Below are 19,123 nucleotides of genomic sequence, written 5' to 3'. Positions count from 1 at the left end.
CCTGGCTGGAAGAAAGGTCATTGCCCAGAGAAGGCAGAAAGAAGCCAAGCTGAAACTCCTCTCTCCAGGGAAGACAGCAGCAGGGGAGAAGGGAAAGATCCACACTGCTCTTGTTCTCAACGGAAAGTCACAAGCCAGGCACAGCTGAACCAGCCTTGGCGAAGGGAATGATCTGGAAAAGACAGACATTTAAATAACCTTTGACCTCTTATGAGTTTCTGGCATTCCCTATGCTGTGGAGGGGGAGGAAGTGAGGGTGTATAAAAACTTGGCCACACCCAAGCTTGTGCATTTAGCCCTTTGACCTTCACGCACTCTCTTTCCTTGAATTCTGGCGATTCCCTGTCTCTCTCCTGGCCTTTTTACTCGCTCAGAAGGCTGAAATGGAGGGGGACAGGCAAGAGGTAGGGAATAGGGAAGAGGTGATAAAAGAAAGCAGAAAGGAAGGAGGAGAGAAATGGAAGAACTGAGAGAAAGCCAGGCTAGTCAGAAAGAGAAAAGAAGCCCAGGAGGGACGATATCATTTACCTCCTCAGAATCAAGATGGTTAGAAGACCCTATATAGAATGTTCAGACATGTTCCCCTAAAACTGGAGGGGGGGAGAGTGGGAATGGGAGAGAGGAGCAAATGGAACATCCTTCTTTTTCAGTCTAAAAGTGGCTGCCGTGAGCTGCTGCCCTCATGTCTCGTCCATGGACTAGACCACCTGGTGATGACTGTGAAAAGTATTGAAGAAACGAGCTCATTTTATTCAAGGGCACTGGGCATGGAAGTGGTGACCTTCAAGGTAATCTCCCTCTCAGACGAATTCCCTGATTGCTTGGAGTGTGCTTTTCAGGAGGGCAGGAGCTGAGATTTATTTCCTTGCTGTGACTGCAGCCTCCAGCCCCCCTGCGATGTGCACCTCCACCCCTCCGTGTCTTCCTGACCCATCACTTCCCGGTCCATGCCAGCTCTTTGTCAGTGAGCCTTGAAGCCTGGCAGGCCACTGGCCTGGCTCCAGAGCACCGTACAGTTCAGAGCGGGAATGGTTGGGAGGGCATCGGAACAGTTCGAGTGAGAGTTCAGCACATAGTAGGAGCTATCTAAATATTAGCTATTATTCTTCCTGAGAAATCTGGCAAACATGGTGTTCATTAGCCAGTACCGGAGTGTCTATTGGCTCCCAGGCTGGTAGCTCCTCAGCCTCTCTAAGGCACAATTGGGAAAGCTTTCTGAATAGGCTGCAGCATCTCCGTTGGTCACAAGAGGGCATTCGGTCTACCATGAGTCAGATCCCCACAAGGGCCACCGTTCTAATACCGGCACTGGGCAGATTTGGAATTTACTGGAGAGGGTCAAATAGAATATTACTCAATAAATGAAAAGATGGTGGCTAGTCCATCAACAGTTCTAGGACCCTGGGGTCTGTACGCTCTTCTCTAGGGGCCCAATTCTCCCTACTATGCTGTGCTACAGGGTTTTTTGAACATAGCAAAAAAGAGAAAGGAAATGGCTTATGTACTCCTTTGGGGAGTCATTCCCCTCCAGTCATCTCAGAAATCTCCTTTCACTTAACATCCCTGATCTTTGGCTTCTGAAAAGAAATAGTGTGTGTGTGTGTGTGTGTGTGTGTGTGTCCGTCCAGGATCACTCTCAGGATCATAGACCAAGACTAGGGAAATGAAGTTATTCTCCTCTTCTTAGCTCTCTATATTGTTGAATATTTTATTTTTTGCCCAGTTACATGAAAAACAATTTTTGACATTTGCTTTGAAAACTTTGAGTTCCAAATTCGCTTCCTCCCTCCCTCCCTCCCTAATCCCCCTCCTTGAAAAGGCACATGTGAAGTCACACAAAACATTTCCTCTTCTTAGCTCCCCGTCCTGGTGGGAGCCAAAACAGCAGGCAGCCTCAGCCCTCAGCTTGTTCTCTGGGTGTGTGTCCCGCATCCTTCCCCTCTCCAGAATCTTGCTCTCCTCTGCCAGTGCTGATCTCTGCTAGTCCCGGTGGTCACTGGCCGACAGCCTCGGTCATTCAAGTCTACTCTGTGGCAGCTCGGCAGTCCCGATTGGGTGCCAGCTACCCCTTGGCCCAGACATCTGCACGGAGGCCGGCAGACTTAGCTCTGCTCGCAGGGGACGGGAGCACTCATATTACCCACTGCGTAAGTTTGGCGGAAGGAATGCGGTACGGCCGAATCTCTTTGTGAAGCGGCCAGTGCACAGGTGCCTGAGCGAATGCTGAAGGACCGAGCCCTAAAGAGACGGCCGGGCTGCAACCACGAGGACTGATGGCTCAAGTGTGGCCCAGCTGTGCTACATTTATTTATCAAATCCCAAATGGTCAATTTATTTTGCAAATAATAAGATGATATTCAATAGGGATACGTGTAATGCTTTACACTTGGGCTAAAAAATCAACTTCCCAAGGATAAGATGGGAGAGCCAGGGTTACACAGCGGCTTGTCTGAAAAAGCTCTGGGATCTGCGTGGACTGCTAGCTCCAGGGAAGGCAGCATGGGGTGTGGGAGCCAAAACAGAATGTGATCTTGGGCTGCGTTAATTGCTGACAAGTTAATTGACAGACATAATTGTACAAATATGTTTACGTATATATATATATATATATATATATATATATATATATATATTACCATGTTTACCATATATTGGATTACTTGCCATTTAAGGGAGGGGGTGGAAGGAAGGGGAGGAACTTTGGAACACAAGGGTCTGCAAGCGTCAATGGTGAAAAATTATCCATGTGCGTGTTTTGAAAATGAAAAGCTTTAATTAAAAACAGTTAATTGCTGAACAATTAGAACTGCCCCGAGTGCAAAGGGCTGTGTTGAACAGGGGTGGTGGAGGTAGTTCTGGGAGAAGTAGTGGTAGTAGTAACAACCAGCAGTTTGTATAATGCTTTAAGGTTTATGGAGAGCTTTTACCAGTATTATCTTATGCTCACCACAATCTTGGGAGGTAGGTGCTCTTATTATCCCCATTTTATCGATGATGTAAGATGCAGGAAAAGGTTAAATGACCTGATGTAAGAAAAGGTCAAATGATTTGTCATGGCTCACCCAGCTAGGAAGTGTCTGAAACCAAGTATGAACTGGTCTTCCAGCCTTCCGGGCTCAGGGCTCTGGATGTTGTGGCGCCCCCTAGCTGTGCAGGTAGGTTCCACTTCCTTGGAGGTCTTCCAGCTGAGACCAGATGTCAGAGGGACCGGTTTTGTAAGAAAAGATTGCTGTGAGGGGGCAGCTGGTTGGTGAAGTGGATAGAGCACCAACCCTGAAGTCAGGAGGACCTGAGATTTGAAAATCTGGCCTCAGACACTTAATACTTTCTGTGTGACCCTGGGCAAGTCATTTAACCCCAATGCCTCAGCAAAACAAACAAATAAATGAATAAATGATTGCTGTGATTCTGGGTGAGCCATTCAATGACTCCTGCTCTTCTCCAGAGAGGGCATACATTCACATCAGTTTAGGGGCATTGGGCGTGACTTCCATGCTGGCCAGCCGCACAGCTGGGTGAATTTTATCTGGTTTCAAGTTCAGGTGATGGCCCATTCAGCCCATCTCTGAGCACCTAGCACCATGCTAGAAGTAGTCTGCTTCCTTGCTCAGAACCCAGTTGCCAACGGCTGCATTTTGAGGGAGATCATGAATATCATAGAGGACAAATTATGTTTCTTTCATAACCTGGAGTATTTAGGTACCAAGATTCCTCCACAGGCAGGGAAAGACCACCTCCCCTGCTAACAGGCGCTTGATTATGAGGGCCCTCTTTTACATGAACACGCGGGAAAGTGTTTGGAGGAGGGTAAGTAGGAGAATTAAAAGTTACACAAAGATCAACTGATGTTCCTCAAACTGCCTCATGCTCCTCCACACCAATGACTGACTTCTTTTTTTTCTAGCAAACTTATTTATTTGTAACGCACATTGCTTTACGAATCGTATTGGGAGAGAAAAATCAGAGCAAAAAGGAAAAACCACAGAAGAGATTAAAAAAAAACCCAGAAAAAGGAAATGAACATAGCATGTCTTGATTTACCTTCAGTCTCCTTAGTTCTCTCTCTGGACACAGACGCCATTTTCTATCCAAAGTTTATTGGGATGGCCTTAGACCACTGAACCCCTGAGAGGAACCGAGTCTTTCATAGTTGATCGTGGCACAACCTCGCTGTTACTGTGTACAGTGCATTCCTGCTTCTGCTTGTTTCAGCATCAGTTCATCTAAATCTTTCCAGACTTTTCTGAAATCAGCTTGTTCATCATTTTTATAGAACAATAATATTCCATTGCTTTCACGTACCACAGCTTCTTCAGCCATTCCCCACCTGATGGGCATCCATTCAGTTTCCGATTCTTTGCCACCATAAAAAAGAGCTGCTACAAACATCTTTGCACATGTGGGTCCTTTCCCCTCCTTTAGGATTTCCTTGGGATACAGACCCAGTAGTAGCACTGCTGGGTCAAAGGACATGCACAGTTTGATAACTTTTTGGGCATAATTGCAGATCGCTCTCCAGAATGGTTGGATCCGTTCACAGTTCCACCATCAATGGATCAGTGTCCCAGTTTTCCCACATCCCCTCCAACATTTATCATTATCTTTTCCTGTCATTTTAGCCAATCTGACACGTGAGGTGACCCCCCAGAGTTGTTTAATTCACATTTCTCTAATCAATAGTGATTTTGAGCATTTTTTCATGTAACTATAAATAGTTTAATTTTCTTATCTGAAACTTGTTCATGTTCTTTGACCATTCCTCAATCGGGGAATGACTTGGATTCTTGTACATTCGACACCATTCTTTATACATCTTAGCAATGAGACCTTTATCAGAGACACTGGCTGTAAAATCCCAGCTTTTAATCTTGTTGCTACGACTTTCTTCTCTATGGCCCCTCAGTCTCTCACCAAGATAGTCAGATCCCAGATCTCATCATCACCTACAAATGCTCGGCTCCACGTTCCAGACTTCTGACATTGCTCTCGTATCGGTCCACGTCTCCCCCAAAGCCTGCTCTTCATCCTCATTGTAACCTCCACTTCTTAGTACGGTCCCAGGGTATCACCGTCTCGGGCTATCACCGTCTGCCCTTCTCCATCTGGAGTTCTCGGTGAAACAGTTCTGTGTCCCCTTTTGAATCCTTTGCCCCCTTGTTCGATTGCTAATGCGGGCTCACCAAAGCTCAGATTTGAATGGCTTCTACTATCTGCCCTCTCAGTTTGGGACTAGGTTATGGGAACTTCTGTCTTCTGTTCTGAGCTGAGGATTGGAACTAACGGCTTTTAACACCTGGCTGTAGAATGAGTGAGAGGTGAGGTGAGAGACTCGGCAACCCTTTGCTGACATGAGGCAAGGCCTGCCCGAAATGATCTTGCCTTCACCCAGGCCCTGGCTACTCTGGGAGGCTGCCAGCATTTTTCAAGGTGTCAGGGGAGCAGGGAGTCTAAGCACTTTTGCCCAGAACAAGAAAAGCCAGCCCCTCGGTGTCCTTTTGTCTGAGACTACTCAGAAGCCTCTGGGTCTGAAGAACTTGGGTCATAGTGAACTGGGATGGGCCCAGAAAATGTCCCAATAATCCTTAATTTCCCAACCCAGTCAGGCAGGGAGATGGGACTGGAAGGTTGGGGAGGTGCCCTCAGGCCCGAGGGAATTTTGCAGTCTTGTTCCCCCGGAGTTCTTTCCTCTTGCACTATCACTCTTTCAACCCTTATTCCCGACTTTGACACCTCATCTCTGGCAAACAGGGAAACCGGAAAGCCTTGTGCTTTGGGAATCAGAAATTTAACCTTCACGAGGTTGGGAAGGAGTTTGAACCGAAAGCCCACAACCCTGTACCAGGATCCGTAGATGTCTGCCTGATTACGGACCGGTCTCTCCATGAGGTAGTGGAGCATCTAAAGGTAGGGGAAATCTCTGGCTCAGACAAAAGAAAGTAAATCTGGATTAAATCCTAGATTCGGGGCAATATCACCTCATTTCCGGCAAACTGATTTGTATAAAGGAGAAGAGTGGGTTACGGCAAGAAATGGGGGTAAAGACAGAGAGGGGAGGAGAGAAACAAGGATTCTGTTAAACGGCAGGTAGGAACCCAGGCTTTGAATAGTCCCAGAAAGGACGCAAGATCCTTTTCTCTCTAGATTACCTTCTTATCTCATTCCTGTGCTCCATCTTGGTTTTAAAACGTTCGGCGGTAATAACAATTTTGAATGCCAATTTGACTTTCTTTTGTATAGCTCCTGCCACATGGTAAATAAGAAATGCTTTTTGCTTGGTTAATTGTGAAAAGAAGCCCTGGTTATTCAGCAACATTAAAATGACTCCAAATAGAACCACAAATGGCAGGCTAAGTCACGATGAACATTTTGAAAATTCAATTGAAGATTCTGAAAGAATATCAAATAGCAGACTTAGAATCAATATAATTCCTCTTAACTGATTTGGAGAATATATTTGTATAATTACTATAATTCAAAAGTGGAGTGAACTGTCTTTAGAAGTAGTGGATTCCTTATCACTGAAAAAGGCTAACACTCTATTATGCTAAAAGCTCTACAAAGTATAAGCACAGAAGGACCTTTTTAATATCATGAAAATTAGCTATCTAAAACCAAAACTAAAGATCGTATGCACTAGAGATATACTAGAAGTTTTCTCAAGAGATATAAGAATAAGCAAGGAGACCCACTTTCCTCATAATTTTTAGATCCATTTCTAGAAATGCAATTAATAATAATACGGAAAAAACGTTAAAGGCATAAAAATAGGTAAATAGGACATTTAAAAAAATCTCTATTTGCTAATCACAGGATGAGCATTCCTTAAGGAATGAACAAAATACTAATTGAGACACAAATAGCTTCAGCCAAGTCATCTGCTTCAAGATCAACACTCAAAAATCAACTATGTTTTAAAATGCAAGACGCAATGATAGAAAAGGAAATTACATTCCAAATAACTATAAAATGCAAAAGCTAGTTGGACATAAATACACAAAGTACTGGTATTGATTTAAATATAAACTACTTCCTGAAAAGAGAGAGAGTAACTTAAATAGCTGGTGGACTATTCAGTGCTCATGGCTGGGCTGTGCCAATATCATCAAAATGACACCACCAGCAGAGTTGATTTACAGTTGTAATGATACACCTATAAAATTATCAAAGGGATGTTGTTGAACTTGATAATAAAAAAGTAACAAAAATAACAAAACCAAAAGTAACAAGAAAGTAACAAAAAATGGAAAAACAAAAGAGCATCGAGGGAAATAATGAAAGGAAGTAGGAATGAAAGACCTCAGACTTTATAAAACAGAAGACATCAAAACCATTTGGTAGGGTTAAAAATAGAGAATAGATCATTGGAACAGATGAGATAAGGGAGAATAAGAAATCATGAAACTCAATAACCTAGTGTTTGATAAACTCTAAAACGCTGGTTGGTTGGTTGTTGTCCTTTCTTTTGGAAGAGCACCAAAATGACATCACTATTTTATTTTAGAATCTAGTTTTTTAAAATTTTATTTGAGAATCAAGTTTTTTTAAAATTTTTTTTTGGAATCAATTTTTTAAAATTTTATTTTAGAATCAAGTTTTTTTAAATTTTATTTTAAAATCAAGGTTTTAAAAAAAGTATTTTAAAATCAAGTTACAGTGTGTCTGACGATGGCTGATAGAGAATATGAGCTTGGAATGCATAAGTCAGACATAAATAGTCCGTGTGAACACTTGCAGTGGCTACTCGAATTTTGTGTATGTCGTATTTCTTCGGAGCTAATTCAGTTCTGCTTTGCTCATAGAGCACGGTGCCTTCTTTGATGAGGGCGGGCTACGCCCGGCCAGGGTCTCCCGTGTCATGCAATCAATTCCAAAATTCATTCTTTCTTTCTTTCTTTCTTTCTTTCTTTCTTTCTTTCTTTCTTTCTTTCTTTCTTTCTTTCTTTCTTTCTTTCTTTCTTTCTTTCTTTATTTTTATTATTTAATAGCCTTTTATTTACAGGATATATACATGGGTAACTTTACAGCATTAACAATTGCCAAACCTCTTGTTCCAATTTTTCACCCTTCCCACCCCTCCCCAGATGGGGATAACCATTAGATGTTAAATATATTAAAATATAAATTAGATACACAATAAGTCTACATGACCAAAACGTTATTTTGTTGTACAAAAGAATCAGACTCTGAAATATTGTACAATTAGCTAGTGAAGGAAATCAAAAATGCAGGTGGGCATAAATATAGGGATTGGGAATTCAATGTGAATAGGTTTTAGTCATCTCCCAGGTTCTTTTTCTGAGGCATGCTAGTTCAGTTCATGTACTGCTCCATTAGAAATGATTTGGTTGATCTGTTGCTGAGGATGGCCTGGTGCCATCAGAACTGGTCATCATCTAGTATTGTTGTTGAAGTATATAATGATCTCCTGGTCCTGCTCTTATCATGGCATAGTTCATGTAAGTCTCCCAGGCCTTTCTGAAGATTATCCTGTTGGTCCTTTCTTACAGAACAGTAATATTCATAATATTCATATACCACAATTTATTCAGCCATTCTCCAACGGATGGACATCCATTCAGTTTTCAGTTTTTAGCCACTACGAAAGGGCTGCCAAACATTCGTGCACATGCAGGTCCCTTTTCCTTTTTTCAATCTCTTGGGATATAATCCAGTAGTAACTGCTGATCAAAGGGATGCACAGTTTGATAACTTTTGAGCATAGTTCAAACTATTCTCCAAAATGGTTGGATTCTGGTTCACAACTCCATCAAAATGCATCAGTGTCCCAGTTTTCCGCATCCCCCAACAATTCATCATTTTTTTTCCTGTCATCTTAGCTTTCAATCTGACAGGTGTGTGGTGGTATCTTAGAGTTGTCTTAATTTGCATTTCTCTGATTAATAACGACTTGGAGCATTTTTCATATGACTAGAAATAGTTTCAATTTCTTCATTCAGAGAATTGTCTGTTCATATCCTTTGACCATTTTCAATTGGAAATGGCTTGATTTTTATAAATTAGAGTTAATTCTCTATATTTTTGGAAATGAGGCCTTTATCAGAACCTTTGACTGTAAAATATTTTCCCAGTTTATTGCTTCTTCTAATCTTGTCTGATTAGTTTTGTTTTGTACAAAACTTTTCAAGTTTGGTATAATCAGAATTTTCTATTTTCTGATCAGTAATGATCTCTAGTTCTTCTTTGGTCATAAAGACCTTCCTTCCACAGGTCTGGAGGTAAACTATCCTGTGTTCCTCTAATTTATTAAATTTCATTCTTTATGCCTAGGTCTGAACCCATTGTGACCTTATCTTGGTGTATATGTGTAGGTATGGATCAATGCCTAGTTTCTGCCATATTAGTTTCCAATTTTCCCAGCAATTTTTATCAAACAGTAAGTTCTTATCCCAAAAGCTGGGATCTCTGGGTTTGTCAAAGACTAGGTTGCTATATTTGTTGACTGTTTTATCCCTTGAACCTAATCTATTCCACTGATCAACTAATCTATTCCTTACAATGGCCAAATAGTTTTGGTAATGCTGTCTATAATATAATTTTAGATCTGGTACAGCTAAGCTCACCTTCATTTGATTTTTTTTCATTAATTCCTTTGAAATTTTTGGATCTTTTGTTTTCCATATGAACTTTGTTGTTATTTTTTCTAGGTCATTAAAATAGTTTTTGGGAGTCTGATTGGTATAGCTAAATAAATAGATTAGTTTAGGATAATATTGTATCTTTATTATATTTGCTCGCCCTATCCAAGAGCATTTAATATTTTCAATTGGTTAGATCAGACTTAATTTGTGTGAAAAGTGGTCTGTAATTTTGCTTCATAAAGTTTCTGATTTTCCCTTGGCAGATAGATTCCTAAATATTTTATATTTATCAGTAGTTACTTTAAATGGAATTTCTCTTTGTAACTCTGACTGTTGGATTTTGTTAGTGATATATAAGAATGTGATGACTTATGTGGGTTTATTTATAACCAGCAACTTTGCTAAAGTTGTGGATTATTTCTAATAATTTTTAGCAGAATCTCTGGGGTTCTCTAAGTATACCATTCATGTCATCGCAAAGAGGTGATAATTTGGTTTCCTCATTGCTCTATTCTTATTCCTTTAATCTTTCTCAGCTCTTATTGCTATAGCTAGGTTTCTAATAAATATTAAATAGTAACGGTGATAGTGGCAACCTTGTTTCACTCAGATCTTATTGGAATGGTTGCGTTTGTTCCATTACATATGATGCTACTGTATTGGTTTTAAATAGATGCTGCTGATTATTTTAAGGAAAAGTCCATTTATTCCTATACTCTCAAGTGTTTTTTAATAGGAATGGATGTTGGATTTTATCAAATGCTTTTCTGCATCTATTGAGATGATCATATGGTTTTTGTTAATTTGGTTATTAACATGGCCAATTATATTGATAGTTTTCCTAATATTGAACCAGCCCTGCATTCCTGGTATAAATCCTACTTGATCATAGTGTATTATTTTTGGAGATGATTTTCTAGTCTTTTTGCTAATATCTTATTTTAAGATTTTAGCATCAATATTCATTAGGGAGATTGGTCTATAATTTTCTTTCTCTGTTTTCAGCCTACCTGGTTTAGGTATCAGTACCATGTCTGTGTCATAGAAGGAATTTGGTAGGACTCTTCATTCCCTATTTTATCAAATAATTTATATTAGCATTAGAGACTAATTGTTCTTTTAAATGTTTGGTAAAATTCACATTAAATCCATCTGGTCTCTGGGGATTTTTCTTAGGGAGTTGTTTAATTGCCTGTTCTATTTCTTTTCTGAAATGGGACTATTCAAGCATTTACTTCCTCCTCTGTTAGTCTGGAAGTCTTATTTTTGGAGGTAGTCATCCATTTCACTTAGGTTATCAAATTTATTTGGCATAAAGTTGAGCAAATAACTCATTATTTCTCTAATTTCCTCTTCATTGGTGGAAAGTTCTCCTTTTCATTTTTAAGACTACTAATTTCATTTTGCTCCCTCCTTTTTCTAATACAGATTTACCAAAGGCTTATCTATTTTATTGGCTTTTCATAGAACCAACTCTTAGTTTTATTAATTAGTTCAATAATTTTTTTACTTTCAATATTTTTAATTTCTCCTTTTAATTTTAGAATTTAAATTTAGTGTTTGATTGGGGGTTTTTAATTTGCTCTTTTTTAGTTTTTTAGTTGCAAGCCCAATTCATTAATCTTTTCTTTCTCTGTTTTATTCAAGTAAGCCTCTAAGGATATGAAATTCCCCCTTTATTACCGCTTTGGCTGCATCCTCAAATTTTGTATGATGTCTCATCATTGTCATTATCTTGAGTGAAATTATTAATTGTATCTATAATTTGCTGCTTCACTCCAATCATTCTTTAAGATGAGATTGTTTAGTTTCAATTACTTTTTGGTCTATTTCCCCTAATTTTTTGTTGAATGTAGTTTTATTGCATCCATGATCTGAAAAGAAAGCATTTACTATTTCTGCTTTCTTGCATTTAATTTGAGGTCTTTATGTCCTAATACATGGTCAATTTTTGAATAGGTTCCATGAACTGCTGAGGAAGAAAGTATATTCCTTTCTATCTCCATTCAATTTTCTCAAAGATCCAACATACCTAATTTTCTAATATTCTATTTACTTCTTTAATTTCTTTCTTATTTGTTTTGTGGTTTGATTTGTCTAATTCTGAGAGTGCAAGGTTGAGATTCCACTATTACAGTTTTGTTGTCTATTTCTTCTTGCAACTCTCTTAACTTCTCCTTTAGGAAGTTGGATGCCATACCACTTGGTGCATATATGTTTAATATTGATATTGCTTCGTTGTTTACGCTACCCTTTAGCAGGATGTAGTTTCCTTCCTTATCTCTTTTAATTAGATCAATTTTTACTTTGGCTTGATCTGAGATAAGGATGGCTACCCCTGCTTTTTTTGACTTCACCTGAAGCATAATAGATTTTGCTCCAGCCTTTTACCTTTACTCTATATGTATCTCCCTGCTTTAAATGTGTTTCTTGTAAACAACATATTGTAGGGTTCTGACTTTTGATCCAGTCTGCTATCTGCCTCCTCTTTATGGGGAATTCATCCCATTCACATTTACGGTTAGAATTACTAAATCTGTATTTCCTGCCATCCTAATAACCCCAGATTGTGCTTTACTTATTCTTGCCTCCCCCAACCCTCTTGAAATCCTTGTGCTTTTCGTTATATAACTTTTTCTGACCACCACACACTTGCCCTGTGTGAGCCATAAAATAGTCTTTTTTTGGTAAGCGTATGTGGGGCATTCGAACAACTGCACATACAAAACGACAATGAACAGTTCTGGCCTGAAAGGAGAGTTGTGAATGAGACCTCTACCCAGCATTATGCAGAGGTGGGAGGTCCTCAAGCAGGGTACGGGCTTCTGTGGGATATGATCGGTTTTTCCCCTTCTTTTCTTCTTGTCTTTATTCTATGAGATGGCTCTTTGGGAGGGAGAGGGAGGGTTATGGGGGATGCTCTGGGAATGTAACCAACAAAGGCACAGACAGGATTCTTGTTCCACTGTGAGCTAAGTTAGATGGATGATCTTTGAGGCCCTTTTAGAAATTCTGTTACGTGAGGGTGTGAAACTAATTGACTTGGAGAGGCTTTTGAGGAACTCCCTGGGCTTCCATATTCCCTGAGATACGGCTCCCTCTGATGTGCAAAAGTGACTGATCCATGAGAATGACTCATCTCCTCTCCTCGTGACAGAACTGCAACATCCCGATTGAAGAAGGCCCAGTGACCAGAACTGGAGCTCGGGGCCCAATTGAGTCCGTATACTTCCGCGATCCTGACAAGAATCTGATCGAAGTTTCCAAGTACATCACAGAGTGTGCTGGCCGTGAGACGTGATTCCCAACATCACTCTTCCCAAAGTTCCTCCTTCATTTCCCCTTCTTCCTTCTACTAGCCCCCCCCCCAATTATTTCATAATTGTATTATTCCATATTCATGTAACATATTGGTTATATCATACCCTTACACTGTGTAGGACACACCTGGGGGCCTTGGGTGCTATGGTGGAGTTCTACCTCCCTATGTGGGCAACCATGTGTATTAATCACCCTGAAGGACTATGGTATCTGCACAGGCCCTTTGCTTGTGACGCCTTGAAATCCCTCTCTTAAAGGCTGAGTCTGGTTAGTCCAAGGGATGGCGTGGAAACAGGAAAGTTGTCTGTCTGTCTGTCCTGCTCATGAGCTTCTTTCTTCTTTCTCACTTGCACCCCTACTTCTGGACCTGCTTCTCTTGCCTCCATTGAGATTTGGGAAAAGAATAATTGGGGGGGGAGGGCACCTGTGGCCCTGTATGTTTGACTAAACAAGGGGATGTGGGGAAGATGGCGTCTCCCTCAGTTCACCTGCCTTTCCGGCACATAGGAATCTTGCTGGCTGCTGGCTGGACTTCAGTGCTCTGGGCGACACAGCCATACGACTATCTCAGAGGATGCTGGTTAGAGGTCAAAGGGAGAGTTGGGAAAGAAGTGCCAGAGAAAAGAAACAAGGGAAAGAGAACAAGATCACAGAATAGGAACGACCTCACCACCTCGAGAGCCCTGGTGCTACCTGGGACTGGATCGGCCCTGCTCTCTGCCCTACATGGGGGTGGAACAATCTTTCTAGCTCCTAGCGAGACATTTCCAACTCGACGTCTTCCTCTGACTTCCACCAAGTTGGCAACTACCCTCGTGTGCTGGATTGGTAATCTGGCTGTTGCTCTGGACTCCTTGCCCTCCCTTACCCTGCATTATATCATCTCTCTTCTATTTTTTCTAGCATTAGTATTTATGCACAACTCAGAATACCGACTGGACCAAAAAACATTTTTAAACTCGGCTTTTTTCCCAGCTGCAGTGATTATTGCCCATTAAGGCCAGTCCTCCATAAAATCGCCAAGTTGGCCAAGTTTGTTTGTGCCCCTGCCTCATTCTGTACCCTGCTCTGTCCTTGCCCTTCCCAAGACCTAGAATGTTAGGCTAGAAAGGAAACTCACAGACTTAAACCACCTTTATTTACAGAAAGTGAAAGTGGGATCCAGAGAGAAATAATAGGCCCAAAGTCATAGAGAACCAAGCATCCTGAGGTCCTGGTTCAGGAGTTTTCCCCCTGTTCCAGGTGCCCTCCTCCAGCTCCTTTTTGTTTCTCAAGTGCTCCCTCTCCATGGCAGGAACGGGAGTGGCGTCATCCGTTTGCCCACGAATATAAACAAATTCAAAAGCGACGTAATTCTTCTCCTGGAACTCCTTTGGGATTTTTGCTCTTGCAGGAGAAGGCAAGATTCTGGGCCTCCTTACAGGAGTCTCCGGCCATCACCAATGTGTGGAGAGCTCATGAGGAGGAGAGGGCCCTGAAAGCACCGTTGAGGGGACTCCTGCTGAGGCCCCCAGGGAAGACTGGTCCCTGTTGTTCCACTCTGACACTGCTGAGGGGGAAACCAGCCCAAGGCTGAGGTTGCTTAAAGGGCACTGATATGAGGGCCCAGGCAACACCTGCTTCCCACACCGAGAGACTGAGATAGACAGACAGACAGAGAGAGACAGACACAGATCCAGATGACACAGACACAAACACAGAGACACACAGAGAGAAGCAACCTTCTGAGGCAGAGACCCCTATTCCAGGCCTGAATGCAACTGCAGCTGGGGAGTTTTCAAAGGTCCTCACACAGCAGGAAATCTGAGGATCAGTGGAGTGGTTTTAGTACAACAAGAAAAGGAAAACATCACAATTAGCAATGATGGATATAACAGTTAACAAAAGGCAATAGAGGATATCGCCCTGTGTGTGCCAAGATGCTATGTTTTGGGAGGCCTTTTTCTCACTTCATTTTGTTTTTTCTTCTGAACTTAACAAACACCAAATAAAAGCTTTTCTGTATTCTCTGTACCACAGAAAAAGAGAATCGACACAAAAATGTGAGTCTCTATTGTGGACAGCATGCTTTTCTTTTAAAATATATAATAAACTCAACACGGCACTTTCAAAGTTGTCCCACTTAATCCATGATTCCTTCTGGTCTGATTTTCTTATCATTTGGGCAATGATGGAGCAGGGAGGGTCCAATTCCTGTGCGCCCGCTCTCTCTCTCTCTCTCTCTCCAACCTCCCTCCATTGTAAAGGTGGGGAGGGGGAGGAAAGAAAACCATAGCCCCTTTAAGTAATCTGGCCAAACTAATCCTGAGGTTGGCCACGTCCATACAGGTAGGTTTCATTCTGCACCTCAGCGCTTCACCTGACACCTGCTTCATTGAGGATCAGTCCTCCGGAATTATGGTTGGTACCGTCTTTGACCAGATTTTGGAAGCCGGGTCCCCAGAGCAAAGCTGGCTAAACTGTGCTTTGAGTTCTATGAGTAACCAGTTTGGGGCTGGGGCTGGGGCCGGGGTCTTTCTCTTTAGAGCTACTGCTCGTTAGGCCCCCTCATGGTTGTTCTCCCAATGTCATTTACCTAGTTACCATATCCACAGGGTCTTCTGGCCAGTGATTGGCACTGCAATATAAATGGGCCTGTTGATTTCCCCTCAATAGCCATTAACCATCAGTTCATCTTTACGAAGGGACATTTATTGAAGAATTGGGAGACTTGGAGAGGACAGATATTCTTAGTTCCTTCCTTGAGAGAGACATCATTCCAAACTCTTTTTGGAGAGAAAGAGAAGACTTTGGGAAGCAGCGGACCCGGAGGAGATCTGGTCCTTATGTCCCCAGTGAATTGGAGGAACTTCTCCTTGGGTGATATCGGGGCCTCTCTTTTGGTTGACATGAACTATCTTGCTCCCAATTGGAGACCTCATTTCTCTATATTTTCTAGTTCGACTTCTCCGATTTGTCTTCGATATGTGTTTGGGTAAGGGAGTTCCCTTGATATTCCCTAGCTGGGATGGCTTTTGGTATAACTAGAATTTATTTGATGGGAAGGAGTCAAGCCTGTGAGTTGGGCTTTCTCCTTTATCATTAAGAGACGGCAAACAGGGAAGCTAGCTGCTTAATTTCCTTTAAACCTAATAAAAACCACGTATTTAGACCAGCAACATTTGGGAGGGGGCGGATAAATATAATTTTCATTTGATGATGCTCTTCTTTCTCGCAGGAGATTGAAGTAGGCAGACTCAAGGACCCTTCTGCTCTGCTCCGGTCAGGAGTCCAAGTTGGCCGTGGAGACGGGTGAGTAAAAGTCCAGAGAGATCTATCACTGAGCTGCATTTGGACAATCTTGTATTATAAGGAACCTAAATGGGCGATACATACTTTTACATTAATATGGTCTATTATTGAATCAGCCCTGAAGTCCTGGCAGAAATCCAAACCAGTCGTAGTGTGTAGTATTTTATTTTAAATATGTTGTTGTAAACTACTTTGCTAACATCAGATTAGTTAATTAATTTCTACGGTGCTGTTCATTAAGGAAAGCGGTGTCATTTTATTTCTGTGCTTTGCCTCTCCCTATGTAATAAGACAATATTTGTATCAAAGGATGCTTTTAGAAGGATCCCTTTTCTGAGTTTTTTCCAAACGGTTTATGTAATATCGGAATTAATGGCTTTTAAAAGCAGTTGATAGAATTTTCTTTGAAGGGAGAATTGGGTCCGCACCTTCCCTCTCACTGTAAACCGTCTCTCTTTAGTTTTCTCTCTGTCCTTACTCAAAGTGTGTCTCCAACATTGCTAATCAATCAAGAGTCATATTCCCTTACACATTTGAGGGCTAGCCCTGAGGAAAATGATCCCTGGCTTGGACAGAAACAGGGTTAGAGGCGTATAAAAGTAGATACAAGGTTGTTCGGTGGAGGATGAGATCGTATAAAAAGGGATGTTTCACTGCAGACAAAAACGGGGGAAAGAGAAAGACCTTATGGGGTTAACAACAATGATGATAACAATCAGATAACAAGGATGGCCATTAAGATAATTATTTCTAAAAGGACACAAGGAGACGAGAGGGAAAGCAGGAGTAATGGTGAAGGAACAGATTGGAAACATCGTGGACTAAACTCTACAATAGCCTGCCTACCTCCAGGAGAATCAGTGATGTTTTGTGTGTGTGTGTGTGTGTGTGTGTGTGTGTGTGTGTGAATAAAGTGAAGAATGAAAGGGCACATAAAAGGGAGGTGAAGGAGAGGGATGCACTGGGAGAAGGGGAAGGGAGAGAGTGAATAGGGAAAATTTTCTCACATAAAGGGGACATGTGTGGAAGAGCTTTTACAGTGGAGGTGAAAATGGCTAAAGACTGAACCTCACTTTCACAGGAACTGAATCAAAGATGGAATATATATATATATATATATATATATATATATATATATATATATATATATATATATATACATATACACACATACATACACATGTACACACATATATACATACATTATATATAGTTGCATATAGAAATTTATCTTATCCATTAGGGAAAAAAGGAGGGGAAGTAGATAAAGGATAAGAGGGGATGATAAAAAGAGAGCAGATTAAGGGAGGTAGTGATCAGAAGTAAAACAGACTTTTGTGGAGGGACAGGATAGAAAGAGAGCAAGAAGGAGAAGCAGAAGAAAATAGAAGAGAGGGAAATAAAACAAGAACAAAATAGACCGGAAAGCAGAATCCGGAGATCTACTTCCAGGAGCCAAGTTGATGGAGCAAGCTGCGAATCGCTGAAACTCTCTCCTGATATAATGCTACAAGACAGGTCCTAGAGCAAGGAGATGGCCCAGAAAACTTGGAGAATTAGCAGGAGGTGGCAGTCTCTGGTAAGAGAGGGGCATGGTCTAGGACAAGCTTCCCACTGACTGGCAGCAAGCCCCACCTCAGCAAGCCACCAGTGGGGTGGAGCAGGTGGATATCAACACTGGGACTCCTTATGTGACTCTACATAGCCAGGGGAGCCAGGATTGGGAACCTCCATATGCTTCAGGGTAGTCCCGGGGTAGGCAGCCAGCCCTGGGGGATCTTTGGTTCTGGGAAGGCAAGCAGGCTTCCTTCGGCTACAGACCACCACGAGCTTTGGGGTAGTCCCAGGGAAATGCAGAAATATCCCAACAGGCCTCGGCACTTGCCCGTCACCACAAATCAAATGAACAAGATAACAAATGAGCTACATGAGAGCAAAGCAAAACCAGAAAAAAACAATCATAAGCAGAACCATTCTACCCAGTTCTATGCTATCAAAACTGAGGACACAAAAGAATGAAAGAAAAACCTTCCAATATAAATATATAATATCATCTATAAACTATTTTATTTAATTAACAGATGAGCAAATGGAGCTCCGAAAAGATCCATTTTCAGAAAGGGAACTAGAAAGAGCTGTAAAAGGAAAAAAGAAAGAAAGAAAGAAAGAAAGAAAGAAAGAAAGAAAGAAAGAAAGAAAGAAAGAAACTCAATCTTGATAGAGTCCCAGCAGAATTCTATCGAACATTTAAGGAACAATTTGTACCCACACGGCATCACTCATTCTCCAAAACCGAGAAAGAAAGCGACCCGGCACAGAGGGAAGGAAACCCAAACTCCAGATCAATATCACGAAGGAATGGTGATTCGAAACAATTTCACTAAATTCTGTCCAACAGATTGTGGAGATTTGGCCCCGACATCGTTCCTTGGAAACACTCTGTGTGCCTAGTGGGGATGAAAGGATGGTTCACATCAGGAAAAAAAATTGCATCGATCTTATTAAAAAGTAAAACAAATCCCCCCAGTCCTCGCCTGTCCCAATAGATGCAGGAAAAGTCTTTAACAAATACTCAAAAAAGAAAAAAGGTAAAAAAAAGAACAATACTCATTTTTGCTAAAAACCGAACAAAAGAAAAAGCCTTGGAAAAGGTAGGTGGCTTGGCGGGGAAGAGGGGAGGAGGAAGAAGGGCGGTGTCTGCCCAACGAGGGCCTTTGTCGGCTGTTTCCTCTTCTTCCTCCGGAGGGCGCCCAAAGCTTACGCAGGCTGCTCGGCCTTCCATTCGGGCATCGTTTCGTTAGGTCTGACGCCGTTTCGCTGCCACCGCCGTCATGTGCGTGTACGTGTACGCGTGCTTGTGCGTGTGCGTGAGCGTAAGCTGCGCAGGCGCGCTGCCCGAGGAGGGAGGGCGG

The 19,123-nt window shown here is 41.7% G+C and overlaps 1 protein-coding gene across 1 annotated transcript; it reads left to right on the top strand.

The window, feature by feature from the left end:
• The first annotated feature begins 243 nt into the window (after nt 1–243).
• Nucleotides 244–15,030, top strand: GLOD5 (glyoxalase domain containing 5). The gene is made up of 3 exons (XM_031944638.1): nt 244–788; nt 5,749–5,904; nt 12,757–15,030. Exons 1-3 carry the CDS (start codon nt 567–569, stop codon nt 12,898–12,900), a joined length of 522 nt encoding a protein of 173 aa, XP_031800498.1. The 5' UTR covers nt 244–566; the 3' UTR covers nt 12,901–15,030.
• The last annotated feature ends 4,093 nt before the right edge of the window (nt 15,031–19,123 follow it).

The sequence above is a fragment of the Sarcophilus harrisii genome, chromosome X (assembly GCF_902635505.1).
Source record: "Sarcophilus harrisii chromosome X, mSarHar1.11, whole genome shotgun sequence".
In the NCBI taxonomy this organism is placed as follows: domain Eukaryota; kingdom Metazoa; phylum Chordata; class Mammalia; order Dasyuromorphia; family Dasyuridae; genus Sarcophilus; species Sarcophilus harrisii.
This window is presented reverse-complemented; position numbering and strand designations above follow the sequence as displayed.